This window comes from Puma concolor, chromosome D4, assembly GCF_028749965.1.
Source record: "Puma concolor isolate L17-30 chromosome D4, mPumCon1.1.hap2, whole genome shotgun sequence".
Lineage (NCBI taxonomy): Eukaryota > Metazoa > Chordata > Mammalia > Carnivora > Felidae > Puma > Puma concolor.
Genome location: NC_141679.1, coordinates 32,099,397 through 32,125,943, shown reverse-complemented (window position 1 = coordinate 32,125,943; position 26,547 = coordinate 32,099,397). Strand labels below are relative to the sequence as shown.

The 26,547-nt window shown below is 39.7% G+C and overlaps 1 protein-coding gene across 2 annotated transcripts; it reads right to left on the bottom strand.

The window, feature by feature from the left end:
- Positions 1 to 12,347: 12,347 nt before the first annotated feature.
- On the bottom strand, positions 12,348 to 25,482 carry MLANA (melan-A). Of its 2 annotated transcripts, none has more exons than XM_025914695.2 (5): positions 25,393 to 25,482; positions 23,758 to 23,859; positions 19,497 to 19,593; positions 13,921 to 14,034; positions 12,348 to 12,635 (listed from the first exon to the last, which is right to left on the bottom strand). In XM_025914695.2, exons 2-5 carry the CDS (start codon positions 23,832 to 23,834, stop codon positions 12,567 to 12,569), a joined length of 357 nt encoding a protein of 118 aa, XP_025770480.1. In that variant the 5' UTR covers positions 23,835 to 23,859; positions 25,393 to 25,482; the 3' UTR covers positions 12,348 to 12,566. The 2 variants fall into 2 exon arrangements, with proteins under 2 accessions (XP_025770480.1, XP_086541340.1); XM_086685214.1 differs by lacking the exon at positions 25,393 to 25,482 and adding an exon at positions 25,191 to 25,313.
- Between the last annotated feature and the right edge of the window lie 1,065 nt (positions 25,483 to 26,547).

Below are 26,547 nucleotides of genomic sequence, written 5' to 3'. Positions count from 1 at the left end.
CACGTCATCTGCGAAGCGTGAAGGTTTGACCTCCTTCTGGCCAATTTGGATGCCTTTTATTTCTTTGTGTTGTCTGATTGCTGAGGCTAAGACTTCCAATACTGTGTTGAATAACAGTGTTAAGAGTGGACATCCCTATCTTGTTCCTGACCTTACAGGGAAAGCTCTCAGTTTTTCCCCATTGAGGATGGTATTAGCATAGGGTCTTTCATATATGGCTTTTATGATCTCAAGGTATGATCCTTCTATCCCCACTTTCTTGAGGGTTTTTATGAAGAAAGAATGCTGTATTTTGTCAAATGCTTTCTGCTTTCTCTGCATCTATTGAGAGGATCATGTGGTTCTTATCCTTTCTTTTATTGATGTGATGAATCACACTGATTGTTTTGTGGATATTGAACCAGCCCTGCATCCCAGGTTTAAATCCCACTTGGTTGTGGTGAACAGTTTTTTTAATGTATTGTTGGATCCGGTTGGCTAATATCTTGTTGAGGATTTTTGCATCCACGTTCATCAGGGAAATTGGTCTATAGTTCTCCTTTTTTAGTGGGGTCTTTTTCTGGTTTTGGAATCAAGGTAATGCTGGCTTCATAGAATTTAGAAGTTTTCCTTTCGGGGCGCCTGGGTGGCGCAGTCGGTTAAGCGTCCGACTTCAGCCAGGTCACGATCTCGCGGTCCGTGAGTTCGAGCCCCGCATCGGGCTCTGGGCTGATGGCTCAGAGCCTGGAGCCTGTTTCACATTCTGTGTCTCCCTCTCTCTCTGCCCCTCCCCCGTTCATGCTCTGTCTCTCTCTGTCCCAAAAATAAATAAACGTTGAAAAAAAAAATTTTTTAATAAAAAAAAAAAAAGTTTTCCTTTCAAGCCTACAATTTTATTGGTGCATTTAATAATTGACCTCAATAGTTTTATAATTAAAGCAGTGATAGTAATATGTACACTTAGATAAGTGAAAATTTTTGCTTCCCCCAGTATATAATTGACAGTGAATTTAGAAATCTTTGATATTAAAAGCTTGAGAATGTAGCAAATTCTGAAAGTGATCTAAGAAATTTGATGAACTATCCAAGTTACAGTGTATCATAACATAGAGATGATAACAAATTACCTTAAGTCACTCCAAAAGTTGTTTTGCTATTATCTGAGCCTGAAGCCTGATTGTTGCTATAATGTTGTCCACTGTCCCAGGTATTTTTACTCATTTATTGAATAAGTATTTATTATGCATGCCATTACCAAGAAAGTTGAAGGGCATGGCACAGTTCAGGTTCTTATAATTTAACATGGGGACAAAATCTGAGTGTGAGAAAATTCTATGGTTAAGTAATATATAAAGAAGTATTAAAGAAATGCATGTTTTTTATGTGTGTAATCCTCAATATCATTCTTAATTATCAATGTAAATGGAAAGCATGATTGTCAACAAGCTTTAAATTCAAAGAGATGTAAATTAATTCTACACATTTGTTGAGAACTGTATAATACAGAAGATGTAGGATCAACATAGATGAATAAGATCACATCCCTGTCCTCAACACACACACACACAACAACAACAACAACAACAACAACAACAACAACAACAAAAGAATGTAACAATAAGTTAAAAGTAAATATCAGAGGAATAAAGAACTCTTGGGAATTTAGTGGTAAGGTGCCAGAGGTTTCATATAAGAGGTGGAATTTGTGCTGGGACTGAAAGTATATTTAGAACTGGACTTGGAAAGAGTCTTTAAAAAGCACAGGTAAATTAACAGTACTATATTGCACATTTGAAAGTTGCTAAGAGTAAATCAAAAGTTCTCATCACAAGAAAAATTATCACTGGTGATAGATGTTAACTAGATTTAATGTGATAGTTCTACAATATATACATAAATCATGTACACCAAAATGAATACAATATTATATGTCAATTATATCTCAGTTTTCTTTAAAGAAAAGCACAAGGAGCATTTAGGGAATAGCAGTTGAGTTTGAATAGAATATTATGGGTCGGGGGGCTGATGAGGAATGACTAAAAAATAGGTAGGGGTGACAAAGGACTGAAAAATATTCTGAAAGTCATTGGGATGGTACTGAAGCTTTTGAGGCAAAGGTATTAACATTCACATGTAAGATGAAGATCAGTTAATTTACCTTGCAGCGTTGCTGTGAAGATTACATGTAATAATTTATGTAACACACTTGGCCCAAAGTCTGCCACAAAGTAAATGTTTAATAAATAGTAGCTGCTATCATTTACCTGACTAGAGACATGCCAATTAGGAAGTTACTAGGTAAGTCAAGAAAGTAGTATGAAGACCTTTTATCTGGCAGTGATGGTAGCTTGCAACAGAGAAGTGAGAAAAAGAGAAACTACAGGTTTCTGACCATTTTCGAAAGTTCACATCATGCTACTTTACTTTTACAAAAGACCTGCATTAGTACCTGTTTTCGCTAACCAAAGAAGTCCAAAGAGGATTTTCACTTTTACAAAAAAAAAAAAAAATGGATAAAAGCAAAAACAGCACTCATCGTTTGTTTTGCATTGAGCCTTTATAGAAACAGCAGGCACCCCAAGCAGTGAAAGGCACCACCAAGCTCCTTCCCTGGGAACTTCTCAACTTCAGGTGGCCATAGCTTTGACCTGTGAGTATCTGTGCTTTATGTCAATTTGCTTTGTATCTGTTACCAAAATGTGTCCTAAGGTATCAAAGTAGCCTAAGAGGTTATTTTGGGGATCTGGGATGGCTAAAAACTTTTCCATGTAGTTAATGGTAATCATCTCTTCATTTTACCCCATGTTGGCTTCAAAGTTTTCATAAGAACTGTCTACTTTCAAATAATTGGGGAAACCTGTATTTGGATTGAGAAGGATAGAAAAATGTTTTTTAAGGGAAAGAATTTATTTTGATTGCATAAAACTTAGAAACATTGTAACAGCAAAGAATATCATGAACAAAATTTTATCTGCCCTAAATTATCTGAATCTAGTGCTAAAAAAAAAAAGACTAATAGGTTTAGTTGGCGGGGGGGGGGGGGGGTATTTGGTTTAGGGTTTTGTTTTTGGTGGGTTTCTTGTTTTATATTTTTTTAAACCAAAATTTATTAGATAAATATTTTTACAGATTTCTTCAAACAGCTCATAACATATATAAATGGAATTTATTGATTAAATGTTTTTCCCTGATTATGTAGAAGTTAACTTAAGTTGTGGCTTAAGTAATAGCAGACCATTTAGTTCAATCTAAATACAATACTTATTTGGATCTAATTCTGTAATATCTAATGAAATGTTCTAATGTCCATAAGAATTTTATTAAAACCATCTAGATTGGTAAAACGCTATCTTAGGAATTATAATTCTGTCAAACTTGAATTTGGGCAAATATAGCATCAATTAAGTAACAATAGTTAAACTAAAAAGAGATTGCTCTAAATTATTTTTTTTTAATGTTTATTTTTGAGAGAGAGACAGACAGAGTGTGAGCAGGGGAGGGTCAGAGAGAGAAGAAGACACAGAATCTGAAGCAGGCTCCAGGCTCTGAGCTGTCAGAACAGAGCACAACACAGGGCTCGAACCCACAAACTGTGAGATCATGACCTGAGCTGAAGTCGGACACTCAACCGACTGAGCCACCCAGGTGCCCCTGCTCTAAATTATTTTTAAAGAGAAAAGATAGATGTCCTGCTGTGGATGTTTAGGACTTGGCTACTATAAACCTGAATCAAACTTACAGGTGACTCAGATACCTGAGCCCTTACAGTTCAATCTTCCTCTTTCCTTGGGGACCTGATGATTCACGGAGTCCCCTGATACTCTCTAGCCTCTGCCCAGGACTACCTGTGAAGCAGTGGAGGCCACTTGGGAAAAGCTGGAATTTACACTTCTTCAGCTAATTTTTGTTTGTTGTGATTTTTTTCTTAGCTCAGTGAGATTTGACTCAGCCAAGGTGCTCTTTTCTCATGGGAGACAATCCAGCTTTGGTAAAAGGAAGTACTTCTTTCCAACTATTTCTCAAGACCTATAGGAGTCATACTTCTGATGTATGCGGCTTCATATACTTTGGGAAGTTTCTTCTTTATTTCTAAACTGTAAAGTCTCTCCTTGATGGATTTTCTACAGATATGCATTGCATGTTCTTGGTGTAGTTCAGGTAGTATTTGAAGTTTTAGCTGAAGTTTTTGAATCTCAATTTCAAGCAGTATTTTTAGACTGCAAAGGTGTTTGTTCAGTTTGGAGACCTTTTATTTGAATTATAAGCAATTGATTAATTTTCTTCACGTTTTAGATTGTCTTTGTCATTCTCCTTCAAGCCTTATTTAAAAATTAATAGCATCGGGGCGCCTGGGTGGCGCAGTCGGTTAAGTGTCCGACTTCAGCCAGGTCACGATCTCGCGGTCCGTGAGTTCGAGCCCCGCGTCGGGCTCTGGGCTGATGGCTCAGAGCCTGGAGCCTGTTTCCAATTCTGTGTCTCCCTCTCTCTCTGCCCCTCCCCCGTTCATGCTCTGTCTCTCTCTGTCCCAAAAATAAACGTTGAAAAAAAAGAAAAAAAAATTTTAAAAATTAATAGCATCAATGTATTTCTCCAAGTTAACTTCTGATTGGCAGTTTAGGGAGTCTCAGTTTTCTTTCTCTTTGTCTGATTTCAAGTTGCCATCATCCATGTAACCTTCTCTAAAGAGAGCAGGCAAACTTGTCTTCAGTGCTGTTTTAGAGATTTTAATAGGCTCTCTTTATAATTTAAAGCCTCTTTCATTTGTGTTTTCAAGTTGTCAAGCATTGTCTTCTGTTCATTTCCTACACTTTTTCTTACATTGCACAGCTTCTTAGAATAGCAGTTTTAAGCTTTCTTAAAAATGAATGTTTTTATCCAAACATGCCATGAAGAATGTTCTTCTGAATTGCTCTTAAGATGTTTTGGCATCAGTCACTTGAGATGACTTTTTTTCTCCTGAAAGGGTGTCTGCTTTTAACTGTAAAAACAATCAGACTCCCTCAGGGAATCTCTCAGTCCTCCTTGTTCATCACCTAGGATGCTAGTTTGAAGGACTTTGTGAAGAGAGCCTTTTTCCATGGGTAAAGGAGAGCACTCTCAGCACTCTCAGCAATGATGGTCTGGAGATGCTGGAGAGGTCCAGGGCTCAAGCCACACATACTTCTATAGAGGTGGAGGATTGAGGCTTAGACTAGGGATTGCAAGGAGCTGACCAAATGCCTGTTGATGTTTACTTTATTTAGAGCTCATTTGTTTGAAAAGGGGAGGGAGAAGGCTTATTTTAAGTGGTAAGACAACAGAATCAGGAACAGTATGTAGGTATTTCAGCATTTGTTCAATGATTTTTTTCAATGTGTAGAAGTCTGTTTATTCAGTGTTTTTTCTTTTCAGTGCAATCATGTCTTTTGTAGAAAATGAAACAATTCTGCTACCCTAGTATTTCCGATGATACAAGATGACTTTAGGTGGTTTACTGATTCAGCATTAAAAAACGCTAAGTCATACAGGAGGCAGTCATAACTTTCTCTTGCAAGTCTTTTAATTATGTTGAAAGCTCTTTGATTCTTGCTAATCTCCCTCTTTAATAAAAAGAGCAGGTCTCAGGTTGACAGCCTTCTGTGAATATCAGTAACCTTCTAGGTGTGAATAAAAATACTTTCATTATCTTCATTTTTAGCATTATCTTCTACTTATGGAAAATGATACTGATTTTCCATTTAGGGTTGTGATGTAAATTCAAGACAAAAAAAATTTTTTAATGAGTTGACTGAAAGAATAAGTATTAGATAAACAATAGTAGAGATGACATGTAGATGTCAACAAAAAAAATTAATGTTATTATGCACCATTCCATACCATTTCAAAATCTCTGATCCTTTTTGATTACATATATATATATATATATATATATTTTTTTTTTTTTTTTTGAGAGGGCTTTGGGAGCCCAAAGTAGCTAAACTGCCATTGGAACATTTAAGGCAAGACATCAGCCAAACTACAGTATCTTTTTTTTTTTAATTTTTTTATATTATATGAAATTTATTGTCAAATTAGTTTCCATACAACACCCAGTGCTCATCCCAAAAGATGCCCTCTTCAATGCCCATCACCTACCTTCCCCTCCCTCCCACCCCCCATCAACCCTCAGTTTGTTCTCAGTTTTTAAGAGTCTCTTATGGTTTGGCTCCCTCCCTCTCTAACTTTTTTTCCCCCTTCCTCTCCCCCATGGTCTTCTGTTAAGTTTCTCAGGATCCACATAGCAGTGGAAACATATGGAATCTGTCCTTCTCTGTATGGCTTATTTCACTTAGCATCACACTCTCCAGTTCCATCCACGTTGCTACAAAGGGCCATATTTCATTCCTTCTCATTGCCACATAGTACTCCATTGTGTATATAAATCACAATTTCTTTATCCATTCATCAGTTGATGGACATTTAGGCTCTTTCCATAATTTAGCTATTATTTAGTGCTGTTTAAACATTGGGGTACAAGTGCCCCTATGCATCCGTACTCCTGTATCCCTGGGGTAAATTCCTAGCAGTGCTACTGCTGGGTCGTAGGGTAGGTCTATTTTTAATTTTTTGAGGAACCTCCACACTGTTCTCCAGAGTGGCTGCACCAGTTTGCATTCCCACCAACAGTGCAAGAGGGTTCCCGTTTCTCCACATCCTCTCCAGCATCTATAGTCTCCTGATTTGTTCATTTTGGCCACTCTGACTGGTGTGAGGTGATATCTGAGTGTGGTTTTGATTTGTATTTTCCTGATGGGGAGCGATGTTGAGCATCTTTTTATGTGCTTGTTGGCCATCTGGATGTCTTCTTTAGACAAGTGTCTATTCATGTTTTCTGCCCATTTCTTCACTGGGTTATGTGGTTTTCGGGTGTGGAGTTTGGTGAGCTCTTTATAGATTTTGGATACTAGCCCTTTGTCTGATATGTCATTTGCAAATATCTTTTCCCATTCCGTTGGTTGCCTTTTAGTTTTGTTGATCGTTTCCTTTGCAGGGCAGAAGCTTTTTATCTTCATGAGGTCCCAATAGTTCACTTTTGCTTTTAATTCCCTTGCCTTTGGGGATGTGTCAAGTAAGAAATTGCTGTGGCTGAGGTCAGAGAGGTCTTTTCCTCCTTTCTCCTCTAGGGTTTTGATGGTTTCCTGTCTCACATTCAGGTCCTTTATCCATTTTGAGTTTATTTTTGTGAATGGTGTAAGAAAGTGATCTAGTTTCATCCTTCTGCATGTTGCTGTCCAGTTCTCCCAGCACCATTTGTTAAACAGACTGTCTGTTTTCCATTGGATATTCTTTCCTGCTGTGTCAAAGATTAGTTGGCCGTACTTTTGTGGGTCTAGTTCTGGGGTTTCTATTCTATTCCATTGGTCTATGTGTCTTTTTTTGTGCCAAAACCATGCTGTCTTGATGATTACACCTTTGTAGTAGGGGCTGAAGTCTGGGATTGTGATGCCTCCTGCTTTGGTCTTCTTCTTCAAAATTTCTTTGGCTATTCGGGGCCTTTTGTGGTTCCATATGAATTTTAGGATTTCTTGTTCTAGCTTCAAGAAGAATGCTGGTGCAATTTTGATTGGGATTGCATTGAATGTGTAGATAGCTTTGGGTAGTATTGACATTTTAACAATATTTATTCTTCCAGTCCATGAGCATGGAATGTATTTCCATTGCTTTATATCTTCTTCAATTTCTTTCATAACCTTTCTATAGTTTTCAGTATACAAATCTTGTACATCTTTGGTTAGATTTATCCCTAGGTATTTTATGCTTCTTGGTGCAATTGTGAATGGGATCAGTTTCTTTGTGTTTTTTGTTGCTTCATTATTAGTGTATAAGAATGCAACTGATTTCTGTACATTGATTTTGTATCCTGCGACTTTGCTGAATTCATGTATCAGTTCTAGCAGACTTTTTGTGGAGTCTATCGAATTTTCCATGTATAATATCATGCCATCTGCAAAAAGTGAAAGCTTAACTTCATCTTTGCCAATTTTGATGCCTTTGATTTCCTTTTGTTGTCTGATTGCTGATGCTAGAACTTCCAACACTGTGTTAAACAACAGTGGTGAGAGTGGACATCTAGGTCGTGTTCTTGATCTCAGGGGGAAAGCTCTCAGTTTTTCCCCATTGAGGATGATGTTAGCTGTGGGCTTTTCATAAATGGCTTTTATGATGTTTAAGTATGTTCCTTCTACCCCGACTTTCTCGAAGGTTTTTATTAAGAAAGGATGCTGAATTTTGTCAAATGTCTTTTCTGCATCGACTGACAGGAACATATGGTTCTTATCTTTTCTTTTATTAATGTGATGTATCACATTGATTGATTTGTGAATGTTGAACCAGCCCTGCATCCCAGGAATGAATCCCACTTGATCATGGTGAATAATTCTTTTTATATGCTGTTGAATTCGATTTGCTAGTATCTTACTGAGAATTTTTGCATCCATATTCATCAGGGATGTTGGCGTGTAGTTCTCTTTTTTTACTGGGTTTCTGTCTGGTTTAGGAATCAAAGTAATACTGGCTTCATAGAATGAGTCTGGAAGTTTTCCTTCCCTTTCTATTTTTTGGAATAGCTTGAGAAGGATAGGTATTATCTCTGCTTTAAATGTCTGGTAGAATTCCCCAGGGAAGCCATCTGGTCCTGGACTCTTATTTGTTGGGAGATTTTTGATAACTGATTGAATTTCTTTGCTGGTTATGGGTCTGTTCAAGCTTTCTATTTCCTCCTGATTGAGTTTTGGAAGTGTGTGGGTGTTTAGGAATTTGTCCATTTCTTCCAGGTTGTCCAGTTTGTTGGCATATAAGTTTTCATAGTATTCCCTGATAATTGCTTGTATTTCTGAGGGATTGGTTGTAATAATTCCATTTTCATTCATGATTTTATTTGTTTGGGTCATCTCCCTGTTCTTTTTGAGAAGCCTGGCTAGAGGTTTATCAATTTTGTTTATTTTTTCAAAAAAACCAACTCTTGGTTTCATTGATCTGCTCTACAGTTTTTTTAGATTCTATATTGTTTATTTCTGCTCTGATCTTTATTATTTCTCTTCTTCTGCTGGGTTTGGGGTGTGTTTGCTGCTCTGCTTCTATTTCCTTTAGGTGTGCTGTTAGATTCTGTATTTGGGATTTTTCTTGTTTCTTGAGATAGGCCTGGATTGCAATGTATTTTCCTCTCAGGACTGCCTTCGCTGCATCCCAAAGCGTTTGGATTCTTGTATTTTCATTTTCGTTTGCTTCCATATATTTTTTTAATTTCTTCTCTAATTGCCTGGTTGACCCATTCATTCTTTAGTAGGGTGTTCTTTAACCTGCATGCTTTTGGAGGTTTTCCAGACTTTTTCCTGTGGTTGATTTCAAGCTTCATTGCATTGTGGTCTGAAAGTATGCATGGTATGATCTCCATTCTTGTATAGTTATGAAGGGCTGTTTTGTGACCCAGTATGTGATCTATCTTGGAAAATATTCCATGTGCACTCGAGAAGAAAGTGTATTCCTTTGCTTTGGGATGCAGAGTTCTAAATATATCTGTCAAGTCCATCTGATCCAATGTATCATTCAGGGCTCTTGTTTCTTTATTGACCATGTGTCTAGATGATCTATCCATTGTTCTAAGTGGGGTATTAAAGTCCCCTGCAATTACCATATTCTTATCAATAAGGTTGCTTATGTTAGTGAGTAATTGTTTTCTATATTTGGGGGCTCCTGTAATCGGCACATAGACATTTATAATTGTTAGTTCTTCTTGATGGATAGACCCTGTAATTATTATATAATGCCCTTCTTCATCTCTTGTTACAGCCTTTAATTTAAAGTCTAGTTTGTCTGATATAAGTATGGCTACTCCAGCTTTCTTTTGACTTCCAGTAGCATGATAAATAGTTCTCCATCCCCTCACTGTCAATCTGAAGGTGTCCTTAAGTCTACAATGAGTCTCTTGTAGACAGGAAATAGATGGGTCTTGTTTTTTTTATCCATTCTGATACCCTATGTCTTTTGGTTGGTGCATTTAGTCCATTTACGTTCAGTGTTATTATAGAAAGGTATGTGTTTAGAGTCATTATGATGTCTGTAGGTTTCATGCTTGTAGCGATGTCTCTGGTACTTTGTCTCACAGGATCCCCCTTAGGATCTCTTGTAGGGCTGGTTTAGTGGTGACGAATTCCTTCAGTTTTTGTTTGTTTGGGAAGACCTTTATCTCTCCTTCTATTCTAAATGACAGACTTGCTGGATAAAAGATTTTTGGCTTCATATTTTTTCTTTTCATCACATGGAAGATTTCCTGCCATTCCTTTCTGGCCTGCCAGGTTTCAGTAGAGAGATCGGTCACGAGTCTTATAGGTCTCCCTTTATGTGTTAGAGCACATTTATCCCTATCTGCTTTCAGAATTTTCTCTTTATCCTTGTACTTTGCCAGTTTCACTATGATATGTCGTGCAGAAGATCGATTCAAGTTACATCTGAAGGGAGTTCTCTGTGCCTCTTGGATTTCAATGCCTTTTTCCTTCCCCAGATCAGGGAAGTTCTCAGCTATGATTTCTTCAAGTACACCTTCAACACCTTTCCCTCTCTCTTCCTCCTCTGGAATACCAATTATGTGTAGATTATTTCTCTTTAGTGCATCACTTAGTTCTCTAATTTTCCCCTCATACTCCTGGATTTTTTTTATCTCTCTTCTTCTCAGCCTCTTCTTTTTCCATAACTTTATCTTCTAGTTCACCTATTCTCTCCTCTGCCTCTTTAATCCGAGCTGTGGTCATCTCCATTTTATTTTGCAGCTCGTTAATAGCATTTTTTAGCTCCTCCTGGCTGTTCCTTAGTCCCTTGATCTCTGTAGCAATAGATTCTCTGCTGTCCTCTATACTGTTTTCAAGCCCAGTGATTAATTTTATGACTATTATTCTAAATTCCCTTTCTGCTATATTTTTTAAATCGTTTTTGATCAGTTCGTTAGCTGTGGTTATTTCCTGGAGGTTTTTTTGAGGGGAATTCTTCTGTTTCGTCATTTTGGATAGTCCCTGGAGTGGTGCGGGACTGTGGGGCACTTCCCCTGTGCTGTCTTGAATAACTTGGGTTGGTGGGCCAGTCACAGTCATACCTGATGTCTGCCCCCAGACCACCGCTGGGGCTATAGTCAGACTGGTGTGTACTTTCTCTTCCCCTCTCCTAGGGGTGGGATTCACTGTGGGGTGGTGTGGCTGTCTTGGCTACTTGCACATTGCCAGGCTTGTGGTGCTGGGGATCTGGTGTATTAGCTGGGGTGGATCGGCAAGGTGCATGGGGGCAGGAGGGGCAGGCTCAGCTAGCTAGCTTATCCTTTGGATATCCCCTTTAGGAGGGGCCCTGCGGCACCGGGAGGGAGTCAGACCTCCCGGAGGGATGGAACCACAGAATCACAGCGTTTGGTGTTTGCGTGGTGCAAGCCAGTTCCCTGGCAGGAACCAGTTCCCTTTGGGATTTTGGCTGGGGGATGGGCAAGGGAGATGGCGCTGGTGAGCGCCTTTGTTCCCCACCAAGCTGCACTCTGTCGTCAGGGGCTCAACAACTCTCCCTCCTGTTGTCCTCCAGCCCTCTTGCTCTCCGAGCAGAGCTGTTAACTTATAACCTTCCAGATGTTAAGTCCTGCTTGCTGTCAGAACACACTCCATCCCGCCCCTCTGTTTTTGCAAGCCAGACTTGGGGGCTCTGCTTTGCTGGCAGCCCCCCCTCTGCCGCGGCTGCATCCCGCCAGTCCCTGTAGCGTGCACCACCTCTCCATCCTACCCTCTTCCGTGGACCTCTCATCTACGCTTGGCTCCAGGGAATCCGTTCTACTAGTCTTCTGGCAACTTTCTGGGTTATTTAGGCAGGTGTGGATGGAATCTAAGTGACCCGCAGGACGCGGTGAGCTCAGCATCCTCCTATGCCGCCATCTTCCCAGAAGCCTACAGTATCTTATTTAAATCCTTACACCACCTTCTGGTTTAACAGAAACTTTTTATCATTAATTATGATAGTATTGAGTCTTGAAGTGAAATGTAATTAGAACTGGATTCTATGTATGAAGATACAGGATCTCTGCAGTATGTTATTGTAGTATCATGGAATTGTAGACCACAAAGAGACATTACTGATACTTTTCTGAATGTGACTATAATTTGGTAGGTCAAATTTGTCTTAAACCTATAAAGATATCCTTTGCAAGTACTCCATGCCACAGACTCATGTGCAGCAATTTTGTTAGAGTTCTTATTGGCCAAGATGCTGCTTCTTCAAAAATCAGAATAGTAGTTTCTTAGTTGTTAGCCAAATTTCAACAAAGAAGAAATTTAATGGTGCCAGAATACACACTTGAATTCTGTCTCAGAAAATTATACAAATAGTATCATTATAGTGTTTATTAACAAAGTTTTTTCCATTTTAATATTTCTCATAATTTCCCCAATTAGTATTACTAGTTGCTCTACTAACAATTTAATACTAAGCTTATTATTAGGGATGATTTACACTGTTTCTACAGCATTCCAAAGCAGAATATTAGATGTCCATATTAAATTCCAGCAAAATTGTAAGGGAAATCATTTCAGCACCTCTCAGCATTCTCACGGGGAATAAGGTGGTGGTGACTGTTCTGCAGAGAGTTTCTCGTAGGCAGGTGGAGCATTGGGAACCTGTGAGAATGAGAAAGGGAGAGTATGGGCTTGGCAACAGTGCGTATGTTCTGGGAGAGGGTAGAGTTAATGGTTAGCATCATAACTATGCTATTTCTCTGGACAGAAACTTGTAAGTGTCCACAGGCTTCCCAAAATCTCAAAAACTTATTTACACCTGCATTACCTATGTCAGTTTAAGTCCCAAGCCCTAGCTAGTGAGTTCTTGAACACTGTTTTTAAAGCCACTAATATACATTACATTTATACCACATAGATACATCCTTGTGTATCTTGTGTATCTAAAGGCCAGTGCTATCATCAGTATAGCAAAAATGTGCCAGGCCTTTATTTAATGCTCAAAATTTAGAATTCTAGAGTGTTTTCATTGTTTTCATGTTACAGGTTGGAAAACTGAGGTTAAGTCACTTGTTCAAGGTCACACAATTTCACAGCAATTTGGCTCCAGAGTCCATTCTCTCCACCATTATGATATACTGCACCTATACCAGTGCACACAATAGAAATAGAGTATACCACATATGAGATTTAAACATTTCTAGTATCCACATTACAAAATAAGAATAAACAGGTAAAATTAATCTTAATTATTTAATCCCACATATCAAAATATCATTTCAACATGTAATTGATATAAAAATCATTAATGAATTATTTATATTTTTTTCTTCATACTAAATCTTTGAAATCTGGTATGTGTTACAGCACATTGTAATTTAAACTACTTTGGTACAAATGCTCCATAGCCACATGTGGCTAGTGGCTACCCTTTTGGACTGCACAGCTCTATACAATTAATAACAGATGCTTTTTTTTCTCCCCTAGATATATCTATATTCAGAAAAAGGCAAATATACTGAAAACATAAGACAAAAAAGATATTGTATGCAGAACAAACTTCTTCCTTTGGATCTTATACACATAAGATCATTGACCTAAAAAATCTGAGTAAAAGAGGACATGATTTAAGACAATCTCTGGGCTTCCCCATTTTTATCTTTGTTATTGTGTTTTTTGTTTATTTGTTATGTATTTTGTTCATTTATGTTTTTGTTATGTTTATTATGTTATTACTTATGTTTATATATACATGTGTATATATATATATATATATATACATATATATATAACATAAATTTTACCATTTTAATTAACATTTTTAAGTGTACAGTTCAGTAGCATTATGTATATTCATAATGTCCTTGCTTTTTAAATTGGAATAATTTTATTCATTTGAGTTAAAAACAGCCATACAGAAACACCAAGATATAGGATCTCAACCTACCACAGGTTCACAATTATTCTCTCGAAAAGGCAGCTTGCTATCCTGGTGACCAAACCCCTCATGTGGACATCTCCTTGTTAAGGTACTTCGAGTGCCAGTGTGAATGCTTTTGTCCTGAAATGTGCATGCATGAAGGTCAGTGGTTGAGAAAAAAATAATTGAGTTCAATAAAGAAAAGAGAAGGAAGTTGAAATTTTAAGAATGGGTTTTAATCAGGATGCCTGGGTGGCTCAGTTGGTTGAGCACCCAATTCTTGATCTGGGCTCAGGTCATAATCTCTCAGTTTGTGAGATGAAGCCCCATGTCAGGCTCTGTGCTGACAGCACTGAGCCTGCTTGGGATTCTTTCTCTCCTTCTTCCTCTACTTCTCCCCTCACGCTGCCTCTCAAAATAAATAAATAAACTTATAAAAAAAAAAAAGAAGAAGAAGAATGGGTTTTAATCTTGGTTCTGCCACTTATGTGCAGTGTGTTTCAGGCTAGTAGTCATTTGCCTGTCTGAATTCCAGTATTTGTGCATCTGTAGTATGCACCTACCTCTCAGAGTTGTAGAAATTAAAACTAAAGGTAAAGCACTTAGTACAGTGCCTGATACCCATTAGTTCGTCAATGAATATTCTTGAAGGGAAAGAGAAAAAGAATCAATCTAAAAAATGAACCTCAGAGAATGATTTTGAGTGGAGGTGGTCAAAGCTAGTGAGGTATCTCAGTGAGAAAAAAACTTTTGAGAAACTTGGCAGCAGGGACACACTGACTATTTCTGCCTTCCCCATAATGACAGCAAAATATCTTTAAAATGCTACAAACGCATATGTTGTGGTAGAAATACTGTGGTTGTAGCCTGAGCTTCCAAGTTAAGCTGCAACATGATGACTAGTCAAGGAATAAATTATGCACCCTGAGTTATCATGGGGAGGGGTGGGTGAAAGCTTAGTTTGGTACTTTGCATAGGTTTACAAGGTGATATTCTCCATCCCTAGAATATAATAACAACAAATTGTGCAGGACAGAGAAACATACCCAAGTGGGGACTTCAGGAGTGGTCCACCATAGTGAGGTGGAATATTTCATCACTGACATAGTTTAAAATTACTAGCACATTATGATAATAAAAAGCATAGTTTTAGTTGCTTTTATTTTTGTTAAATTCTCCATAGTGGTGGTTCTCAAATTTTAGCATGCATCAGTATTACCTGAGGGCTTGTTAAACCCAGATTGGCAGACCCACATCCAGACTTTCTGACACTAGGGTGAGGCCCATAATGCGCATTTCCAACAAGTTCCCAGGTGATACTGTCAAAACTGATGATCCAGGGTCACATGGAGAACCAGTGCTATGCAGACAATGCGCCTCTTTATTGCCTGCCCCCAGGCAACCCAGCTCTATTCAGATCCTTAGAAGGAGCAGGCAGGTAATGCTAAGGGGGAGGAAAGGGGCCAGGTGGGGGCCATAGAAAAGGAGGGAGAGTGTCTCATCTAAAGGGACAACCACTACATAGCTGCCAGTTTTTGCTAGATCTCTTGATTTTTAAAAAGAAACTGGAAATTGAGATTTTTATGTAACATGCTACTTTTAAATTTTAGTACCTAATTCAATTTTTTTTTTAATACAGTCCCAAACACCAGTGAACCAAATCTAGCCAGTAGGGCATTAGCAGTATGCATTCTGTGGTACTGGCTGAGAGGGACTGGAACAAGGAGGCTGTGAGGATGTTAGCAGTTCTTCAGCCTTTTCTGCAGACTGTGGCTAATCATTGGGGTCTACTAGGTTGGAAGAGGGCATTAAGGCAGGTTTCTCAGGGAGAAGTGGAGAAGTGTTTGAAATATCAGTGAGATCAGGCCAGACATGGATTGGGCTGATAACTACACAGTCTGCAGACTGTAAAGAAGTAGTTTTCCTAGACTCTAGTCTGAAATTATTATTGATGTTACCCCCTGGAAGGATATATGCGCAAAGACCCTAATCTTGATGTGAGGATGCAGGAAGTTTCTGCTCCCCTCCCCAACTCGCAGCCCACAGGTAAGGTATTTAATGCCTTTTCTCCCTTTACCTCAATTATCACTTTTATTCTTTTTCTTCTTTGTAAATCTCTCAACTGCTATAGGATAGGGGCATGATCCACTCCCCTAGTTCACTGCCAATTCTATGCACTTGTACTGAAACTTCAGCATTCGATTTAAAAGGCATCTTCCTGGGGATGCCTGGGTGGCTCAGTCCATTAAGTGTCAGACTCTTGATTGCAGCTCAGGTCATGATTTCACGGTTCATGGGATCGAGACCCGCATTGGTCTCTGCACTGACAGTGTGGGACCTGCTTGGGATTCTCCACCTCCCCCCCTGCCACCACCTCTCTCCCTGTCTCTCAAAAATAAATCTTTTTAAAAGGCAGCTTCCTGGGTCCCACCACCAGAGAGGGTCCCAGAATCTGCATTTTAGCAAGAGCCCCAATGCAGGGGCCCCTGATCAAGCACTGAGAAACACAAGTGAAACATGAGTGTCAACTGAGCTGTAGCAGAGGCCTTGAAATTCTCCAAGAAATTCTCCAAGAATCAAAAAGCATTTTGTCCTAAACTTTCAAGTGAAAGGTAAAGTTGATAAATACAAAAACAACTTCCATCCCTTTATAAATCATTTTCCTGCAGAAACAAATTGCTGCAAAAAGCACTCTTTTCTTTCAAAAGATGTTTTTCAGGGCTAAAGGGAGTTGTGAGTCAATGGAGACACTTTAGGAGATCTTAATTCCAACCAACCATGCTACCATTCTATGGTCAATGGAAGTGGGAAAGTAAACATTTCAAAGCTTAAAGCAGTTTGCTAAAGGTGGAGTAACTTAGCTACCTGAAGCTTGCATTTATTGTCATTTATGTCCTTTGTTTTCAAAATGAAAAAAAAAAAAAAGAATCACTGAAGAGAGGCAGGGAGGATTTATTTAGCGCACTATTTTACATAATTTTGCCTAAATTTCTTAGACTACTGATCCCCAATCCAGCTTTTCGGGAAATATGAAAGTCTCAAAACAAGATTTTAATATTAATTTAAGAAGTAGGGGGCACCTGGGTGGCTTAGTCGGTTAAGTGTCCGACTTCACCTCAGGTCATGATCTCATGACTCATGGGTTTGAGCCCCACATCAGGGTCTGTGCTGACAGCTCAGAGCCTGGAGTCTGCTTTGGATTGTGTCTTCCTCTCTCTCTGACCCTCTCCTACTCATGCTCTGTCTCTCTTTCTCTCTCAAAAATAAAAATAAACATTAAAAAAAATAAATGACAGCATTTTTTAGGTGCCACAGGAACCAGAAAACTTAAACACAGCTCCATCTCACAAAAATTCCAGAAACTCTACAAATCACTGATCTAGTAAGGTTGAACTTAAACCTTACTAAGCAAAATGTTCACAGTGTCTGAGCTTATGACATTAAAGACTCTCTGTTATGGTTTAATTGAGTTTAAGATGGGAGTGTTGAATCAGGAAGGAAAAAAATCATTGTATTTTTGTCCAGTGGCATCAAGCCAATTATGAAATGGTTGTCAACATAATTGAATTTGTAGAGCTTTTACTCCTTGAAAGAATTAAATCATTGTGTGTTTTTATATACAAATATAGAATTAAATAAACATATGGAAGAAAATATATATTAAATAAAAACTGATATATATCATATTATATCACATGTGCCTAGGTGTAGAATACAGTAAATGAGGCTCAGAGAAGTTAAAATCTAAGGTCATCAAGCGAGTCAATGACAGACAATGAGACCAAATCCTGATGCCATACAATTGGGTGACTGCTATGGGCCAGGCACTGGAGGTACAAAGATGAGTAAGAAATATTCTCTGTCCCAAGACATAAATGGAGGAAGGATAAGGGGTGGAGGAGGCAAAAAAAATTAATAACCAATTGCAAAGCACTATTAACTCTGTACTAGAGGCACAAATGGAATTCTGTGGCAGAGAGCAAAGTCCCTCCCTAATCTGTTGTGAACAGCCACAGAGAAGTGTCATATGAACACAAGATCCATCCCTAATCTCTTAAGCCAAGGCTTTCCTATGGTACTTGGTTTGGGATCTTATTCAGACTCATAAACTTCCTTCTTTCCACTAAATGTCAACACACGGGAGGGCTATTACTGCTCAGTGGCCGTGTTGGCCCCCAAACTTGCACTGTATTTCATGATTTGTATTTGGACACTCTGGCAAGATGGGCATTAGGGCAAGGGGCACATGGGACTGCCCAAGCTTCCTGGCAAGGAGAATTCAAAGCTATACATGTTATCTTCACCTTCCCTTCTTCAGACTGCCAAGCTCCAAACCCCACCCTCACAACCGTCCTCTCCATCACAGAACCTTTTCTTCTAAATGAAGTGTTTGCTGAATGAGGAACGGGACATTCCAACATCTTCTGTAAAGATAATTTTTTCCATTATGTATCAACTCAGAAGTTTTCAGATGTGTAATAATAAAGGGAGAAATGGAGAGAAGTGTGGAGGGACAGAAAAAGAGAGGGTGGAGGAGGAAAGAGAGAAGGGAGAAGGGGGAAGGGAGAGAGAAATTGCAACTTTCCTTTCATTCCATTGCTCACTATGGAGAGAGACTTTGGATGCTTAAGAGCTAAAGTGCTACTTGGCTTTTAAGTGAGACCTGTAGTTCTAATGGTTTAAGATTCAATTGATGTTTCCCATGTGTGGAAGACACTACTGCCCCAAGACTGGACTGTGTAATTTGTTAGCTTCCTGTTCATGTGGGTAAAGAAGAAAAAATTCTGTCAAAACTACATTGGTCATCAAACGAGAATGCGCTCTGTTAAAAACCCAGCGGTTGGGGCGCCTGGGTGGCGCAGTCAGTTAAGCGTCCGACTTCAGCCAGGTCACGATCTCACGGTCCGTGAGTTCGAGCCCCGCGTCAGGCTCTGGGCTGATGGCTCAGAGCCTGGAGCCTGTTTCCGATTCTGTGTCTCCCTCTCTCTCTGCCCCTCCCCCGTTCATGCTCTGTCTCTCTCTGTCCCAAAAATAAAAAACGTTAAAAAAAAAAATTAAAAAAAAAAAAAACAGCGGTCCTTTGTGCTGCTGAGGGGTGGATGATTTCCTCATTGTACTTTTGGCTGTATAGGTCCTAGGCATGCTGAATTTCTTGGTATAACAGAGTTAGAAGAACCTGGAACTCCCAGGCGAGGCAGCAAGGTGAGATGAGCAAGCCACTAAGTTGAAGAACAGAACCAGTGAGAATTCCCAGAAGGATTGATAAGATCTGGAGCATCTCACATGCCATTGTTTGCTGTGCAAGAGTATCAGGACCTCTGTCCTTGCACCACACAAACTATCAGTGCTCAGCTACATACACAGCCAAGTACTCAGGTTTGCTGTGAATCAAATCACTGAGATGGGCCAAGTTTCTGGTTGGGGTTCATGCCTAGGTAGAAGCAAAGAAGACTTGAAAGAAGTATAGAGAAAGACTCATCAGAACCAGAGAGGAGAGCTAGAGGTGATTATGAGAATGTTATCTCATTCCCCAGAAATTCAAAGAAAGAAAGGGAAGGATATCCTGGATCCAGAGGGATTCCAGCAGTGGAAACTTTACTAACCCTCAAGCTTCTGTATCCACTTCGTCTTCTACAATAACAGCAGCCAATGAGCAGCAAAATTCCCAGGACTACTGTCAGGATTCCAATCCCTGCAGCCCTGGCCCAAGAGATAGACAAATCCATCTGGGTACAGAAACCTTGCTCCAGATTGCGATGAACATGCATCAATCTTCAATCTTCACAGGAGTTTTTCCAGCCCAGAGCAACACCTCCCAGCCCCCAAGTAGTTTCCTACCCCATACCACACTGAACGCTCACCAGGCCTCCAGCATCTGTAACCAGGAACAGGAACTTAGGAGTCTCTCAGGTGTGTGCCCACAGAAATAGGGCTAACTGGCATGGCCTAAGCACCCAAGTTCCAGGCACAAGAAGTGCAGTAGCAACAGACCCTTACATGAACAAAGTATTTACTGAGACTGAGTTATCTTTTCTTTCCATAAGGACTTATTTAAAACATTTTCCCCAACTATTAGTCCAGAAAAAAGATTGATAATTAACATTGACTTAAGACCTACTCTAAGCCGGATGCCATGATGAACATTGTACATATACTAGATTATTTAATTCTTACAACAATCCTGCAAAGGAGGCATCACCTATCATCCCCATTTCACAGATAAGGAAATAGATTTAGAGGTGAAGTGCCTTGCTGATGATCATACAGAGGGTAGCACAAGATGGAGCCAGGATTTAAACTTGAGTTTATCTCATTTGTGTTTGTGTCTTTTCTGACCCAAACTCACCCCTTTATTCCTTGTGCATGACTAATAAATTCATGTTCAAAGATTCAGCACCACCCACCCCTCCCAGGATGATGGCAACCAATCCTGTCTTCTCTTATACGCAGCCCTGCAGTGGTAATCAGCAGTGTGCTTACCTGTCTCTTCTAGGAGAGGAGGTCCCAAAGGAGTTTTTTGGTTTTTGGTTTATGTTTTAATTTGTTTCCTCAGTGCCTAGAAAGTGTCAGGCACATTGGTGTTTCAAAAAAATATTTCTTGAAGATGGATGGATGGCCAAATTAATAAAAAATGAACAAATGAATTATGAGTGATTACAAATTCACATCTGCAAAATGAATGAACCATTGAATGCCTTTTTTAAGATAACTATTTATAAATATGTGGATTTGGGGCATAATGCTAGCCCCAACATCATTATTTTTACTCATTTACAATTGGAACTGAAGACCTGAAATACCATCTTTAAAGATTCATCTTTGCTTTGTCCTAAAAGCTTAATATTCTGTTACTTTCACCTCTTGTGGGTCATTGACACTCTAGTGAGAATGAGGGGATCTGCGACTTTCCACAGAGTAGGTTTTGATTGGGGATAGAGAAAAGATAGTGAAGAGGAGAAAGTATTTAAAGCAGCCACTGAGGACTTAGGGCTGGCACGTTCTGACTGCAGGGGTGGATGTAGGGCTTGTTGGATTTAAAGGTCCCCAAGACTGTAACTATTGCATGGGGATGCCAGAGCCTAGCCCAGCTGTTAGGATATGTGTCTCATGTTTATACTCCATTACACAAGATGCTATCTGGCCTCTGCTTGCTTCAGAAATCCAGTTTAGAATCACCAAAGACTGAACCAGATGGTTCAATGCTTACTGCTTTCTCTGTTCTCACCTAAGTGACCTGGAAAAGATATTTTAGAATTGAGCTGGGACTAGAGCCCAGGGGATGCTGAGACAAGCAACCTTATCTCTCCAGACTGCTTGGCTGCCAAGTCAGAGATGCCAGCCGACTTGACTTTGGAGTCAAGAGACTCTAAAGATGTTCAATAAGAACCTCCCAGCTGGCCAGGCATGGGTTATTAAAAGATATAACAAGGAGGCTCAGTGCTGGGGAGAACTGTCTGAGCTGAACCTAGAGCAAACCTGTAGCTTCACTAAGAATGGAACTTCACTAAGATTGTAGCAGGATGCAATCCGGGCATCTAAGCCAACCTTTTGAGCCCTGTGTCCAGTGGCCCATGGGAAGCATTAGTTACCACAGAGGCCCTGGAAACAGTGACTGAGGCTGCGCTTTCCCTGTATAACACTGTCAATTAGGTGGCATCGGCCTGATTTTCTACATCATAGCATGATCAAAGTGGAGAGTGCTGTGACTTGCTAAAGAAAGGCTCTGCAGAGCTGGGTGATTTATAGGAGATTGAGCATCTGAACGTAAATCAAGATATAGCTGAGGCTTCTCCTGGACAGAAGCCCTGTAACATCTACCTGACCACCTCCTTCTCAAGGCTGCTGAGGCATTAAGTCTATTCTGTCCATCTCTAAACAAGATGGATGACAGTGCTGGATAAAAACTCTGACCTAATTATGCAGGCCAGTTCACCTATTTTGTGGATCATGAAGCTGAGACCTACCAAGATTCATCAACATCACCACCAGCTTAGTGGCTTCTCTGCCATTCATTGAGCACTGATTTGTGCCATGCATTGTGCTAAGCACCCCACATATAGACTTTTATTTCATCCTCACATCCTCACATTTAGTCCTCCGAAGTAGATATGATGTTCATGTCACAGCTGATATCCCTAACATTTTAAGGTGGTAAAACGCCCAAGGCTGCACAACTAGTAAGTGAGAGAAACAGCATTCACAGTGACTGGCCTAAGATATCCAAGCAGTGCCTTTCCTTCTATATCATTCTTTCCTGCCATATCACCCTTTCCTGAAATGAAGCTTTCACAAGAAGCATTCAGTGGGTTCTCATGACTGAAGGCAGCTGATTTAATTCCTAGCATGCTTGTGCTCTAATTTCACCCACCAAGTCTGTGGTCATCCCCTTGGACATCTTGACACAGACAGAGCTCTGTTCCACTTCTTTATGCACAGTCACATTGCATTTACACACATCCAGTGACTGATACAGTAGTGGAAAACATCAGGATATGCCAGACACACCAAAAGAATCCACTACCCAGCTGGGCAGGGCTCTCTAGAGTGTCATTCAAATGCCTCCTGCAGCAGAGTCACATGAGATGCTTGTTAAAGTGCCAACTCTGTGCCCCTACCCCCAGACCTATGAAATCAGCCTCTCTAGTGGCAATGACTGGAAAACTGCAGTTTAAAATCTCCATAAATTACTTATGCCCTTTCAACTGAGAGAACCCCTCAACCTCTCTTTCCTGACGTTTCACAGTGATACAGTTTGTTAAATCATTATACAGAAGCTGAAACAATATCCTACCCAATATGTGTACCTCCCAAATACCCCAAAGAGTGTATTTTTGCTCTTCAGACATTTTTTCAGAAGATCTCCCCATCCCAGTTCCCCACTGACCACGCAGGAATGTTAGAGAATCCCACTAGAGTCTTCTAAGGAAATGCTCCCAGCCTAAATTCTTCCTCAGTCCCTTTAATGGATTCTACATCTTGCTTGCCCCTGCTAGTTCACTCTAATAAAGATTTTTAAATAGTTCTTTTCCAAGGGAGAGCAAGTTTTCAGTAAGTTCTGAACTTAAGAGATAGTCCAAATAAAAACCTGGTACCATTTTTTTCCTGTTGGAGTCTCCACTCAGAGGGTGTAAACTGACCTCCCACCAATCTTGCCCACTCTAGTACATGTAGAGTGTGTCCCAGGAGACTGTCATCCCGTTACAGCACTTATGTTTGCTAAAATTATTCTTGAACCTAATTATCAAAAAGACTGTAATATTTTTCCAAAGACAAGTATAGTGTCTTGGACTGATTATGCATTGCTTACCACTTAGAAATGCTGAATCATATAAATACTTATTTTTAATTAATTCATAATATCAAACAGCTTTCCTTAGGATAAATTATGATGCAGAATTATAACCACCATCTTCACCCTGGAGTCAGTCTGCAGTTGGAGTCGCACATACTCGCCCTTCATTCTCACTAGCTCTTTGGCAACTCGCCTTTGTTCTGTCTGCAGACCATCTCTAGGAGCCTGAGTGGGTTAGACATAACAAGGTTTGAGGAAAGTGTCATCTTGCATCCAGATGTTTTCCATCCTGGGAACCTGTAGTGAAAACCTAATAGCCAAGGATACAGAAAAATAAATGCCAAGATCCAACTGATTATCATTCCTGTCTCCTTGCCTGTTTGGCCTCAGAGAAGCTTGACTGAGACCCTTATAGGATCATGGGGGTTCCTCACTTCATTATCAGGGTTTTTACTCTCTGGAGAAATGAACACTAGAGAGATTTACTGACAAGGCAGGTGCTGGTGGAAATCAGCAGGCTGTGTCGGCAAATGGCAAACTAGAAACCCCCCTGGGTTCAGTTTTGAACTTACTCTTCAGTTGTGATGTAGGAGTGGTTGTGCCCCTTCTTGGGGTAGCCAAGAATGAAGTAAGCCTCTTCTTTTGGCATCTTATGGGCACAGTTCACAGGATACCTGTAGCAGGGGCACGCAGGCATCATTTAATGCATACAGAGTATCTCAGCACTTCATAAAGATCCACAAAGACATTCTCTCCGGGTGGACATTAATAATACCCAAGACCCTCTGGTTTCTCTCTGGGAAAGGATTTGTACTTGCTTTTTTCATTGATATCAAGTGGAGATTGCTCAAGGTTCTAACCACTTCTACCAACTGAAACAAGTTCAAAGAAGAAACTACAAACAAAAGCAAACAACAACAACAACAACAAACTTTGAGTTATTATTCTGGGAGGAAATGCTCATCATTTGCCTTCAATGTGACTCTATACCATAAGCTTGTAGAGAAACAAAATTCATTTTTATTTATTCCCTACTTTCCTTGGCACAAAACTGGTTAATAAAAGTAGGTCTCTCCAAAGGTATTAATTTCATTTCAATCTTTGGCCAAATAGATGGTTATGATGACATGAATATGTGGCTGAACACAGCATCCTCTTTCTCCCTCATTCAAGTCTCAGGAATAGGGCTTAAATCTGTTTGTGTATATGTCTTTTTTTTTTTTTTCAACATTTATTTATTTTTGGGACAGAGAGAGACAGAGCATGAACGGGGGAGGGGCAGAGAGAGAGGGAGACACAGAATCGGAAACAGGCTCCAGGCTCTGAGCCATCAGCCCAGAGCCTGACGCGGGGCTCGAACTCACGGACCGCGAGATCGTGACCTGGCTGAAGTCGGACGCTTAACCGACTGCGCCACCCAGGCGCCCCTGTGTATATGTCTTATAATATATATTTTAATACACAATTTTAAGCCATAATACAAACAAATAGACAAAAGCTCATGAACTATGGAAGTCATGATTAAAGTGTGCTGGTTGGAAACCAACAGTGGTTTCTCTTCTCTCCTTGCTATTATATGTATTTTTCTTCCCTCTTATTCTTATGAATTTCAAAGGTCTGATAATAGAGTTATATTAATGAGCCTGCTTAAAATAGTAGGAGAGAAGTGGGAGAACAGAGGGGGAATTCACCACATGAACACTTTACACTGGGGCATTTTGTGCATAATTTTTCCTTCCCAATTGTAAGAAAGAAATTATAGTTGAACTCATGATCATCTCAGGTAAATAATGTAGGGGTGAGCCCTGTGCTCAAAATTACAGATACAAAACTTGATTCTGCATTAAATTGTTTTTGTAAATCTATGTAAACCTCTGCAAACAGTATAGGGACAACAAATGTACCTCATCTCATCTCACTCAAACCAAGAGAAGCAGTCTTTCAAATGACAAGAGAATACACACACAGAATCAAAATCAGTATGTAGCCTGAATGATTGCTTTACCTGGCTCTCTTCTTTGCTTTTTGGCAGTCTAGGAAGAGACTTCATGAGCCCTCAGTAGCTTAAGACTTACATGCACTGAGGAGAAATTTTGCTGACAGCCAAGCATCAGGGAAGCAATGAAGGAGGGCAAAGGAGCCCACCAGAATCCCCCAAAACCTGTTCTCTTGGGCAAAAACAATGGTTGAGAAGGCCATGCTCTTACCTTCCTGGATGGGATTGTTCTGTCTGCTGGCTTGCCCTGTGTGTGAAGATTGCTTCTCTGACTCTTAATCTTTTAAATTTCTTTTCCTGATCTCCAGTCCCATGTTAGTCATGAGTTTGGATTTCTGACAGGGTCGCCTGTGATTGCTTAATTGGCATGAAAGAAACTGACTTCATTCCTCTCCTCAAAAAGTCATTTTTCACTGTGGCCTCTGTTTTCCCCAATCTCAAGATTTCCTTTTAGGGAAGCCACTTATTTTATTTGTTTGTTTGTTTATTATTTAACATGTTTCTTTTTAATGTTTATTTATTTTTGAGAGAGAGAAACAGAGTGCGAGTGGGGGAGGGGCAGAGAGAGAGGGAGACACAGAATCTGAAGCAGGCTCCAGGCTCTGAGCTGTTGGCACAGAGCCCATCACGGGGCTAGAACTCCCGTGAATAGCGAGATCATGACCTGAGCTGAAGTCGGACGCTTAACTGACTGAGCCACCCAGGCACCCCTTGGAAGCCACTTATTTTAAATGTTGGTCCATCTCCCTTAAGGTTGCTAGATAAAATATAGGATGCCCAATTATATTTGAATTTCAGATAAACACTGAATAATTTTTAATATAACTATGTCCCATGAAATATTTTTTTAGCATAACTATGCCCCACTTACTGGATAGGACATATTTTTACTTAAAAAATTAGATGTCGTTTATCTGAAAATATACCTGGGGACCCTATACCCTCCCTTATCCCCACCTCAAAGACTTAAAGAGCCTTTAGGCTCAGACCTGGAGACCATCTAGTCCCACCTGGTTCTGATCAAGAAGAGGAAATAGAAGATACTTTTTAAAAAATTTATCAGGGTTTTATTTATTTATTTTGTTAGAATTTAGTGATTTATCACTTATATTTAATACCCAGTGTTCATCCCAACAAGTGCCCTCCTCAATGCCCATCACCCATTTAGCCCATCCCCCCAACCAACATCCCTCCAGCTTGTTCTCTGTATTTAAGAGTCTCTTATGGTTTACCTCCTTCTCTTTTTATCTTATGTTTCCTTCTTGTCCCCTATGTTCATCTGTTTTTTAAACTCCACTTATGAGTGAAATCATATGATATTTATCTTTTACTGACTGAGTTATTTCACTTAGCATAATACACTCTA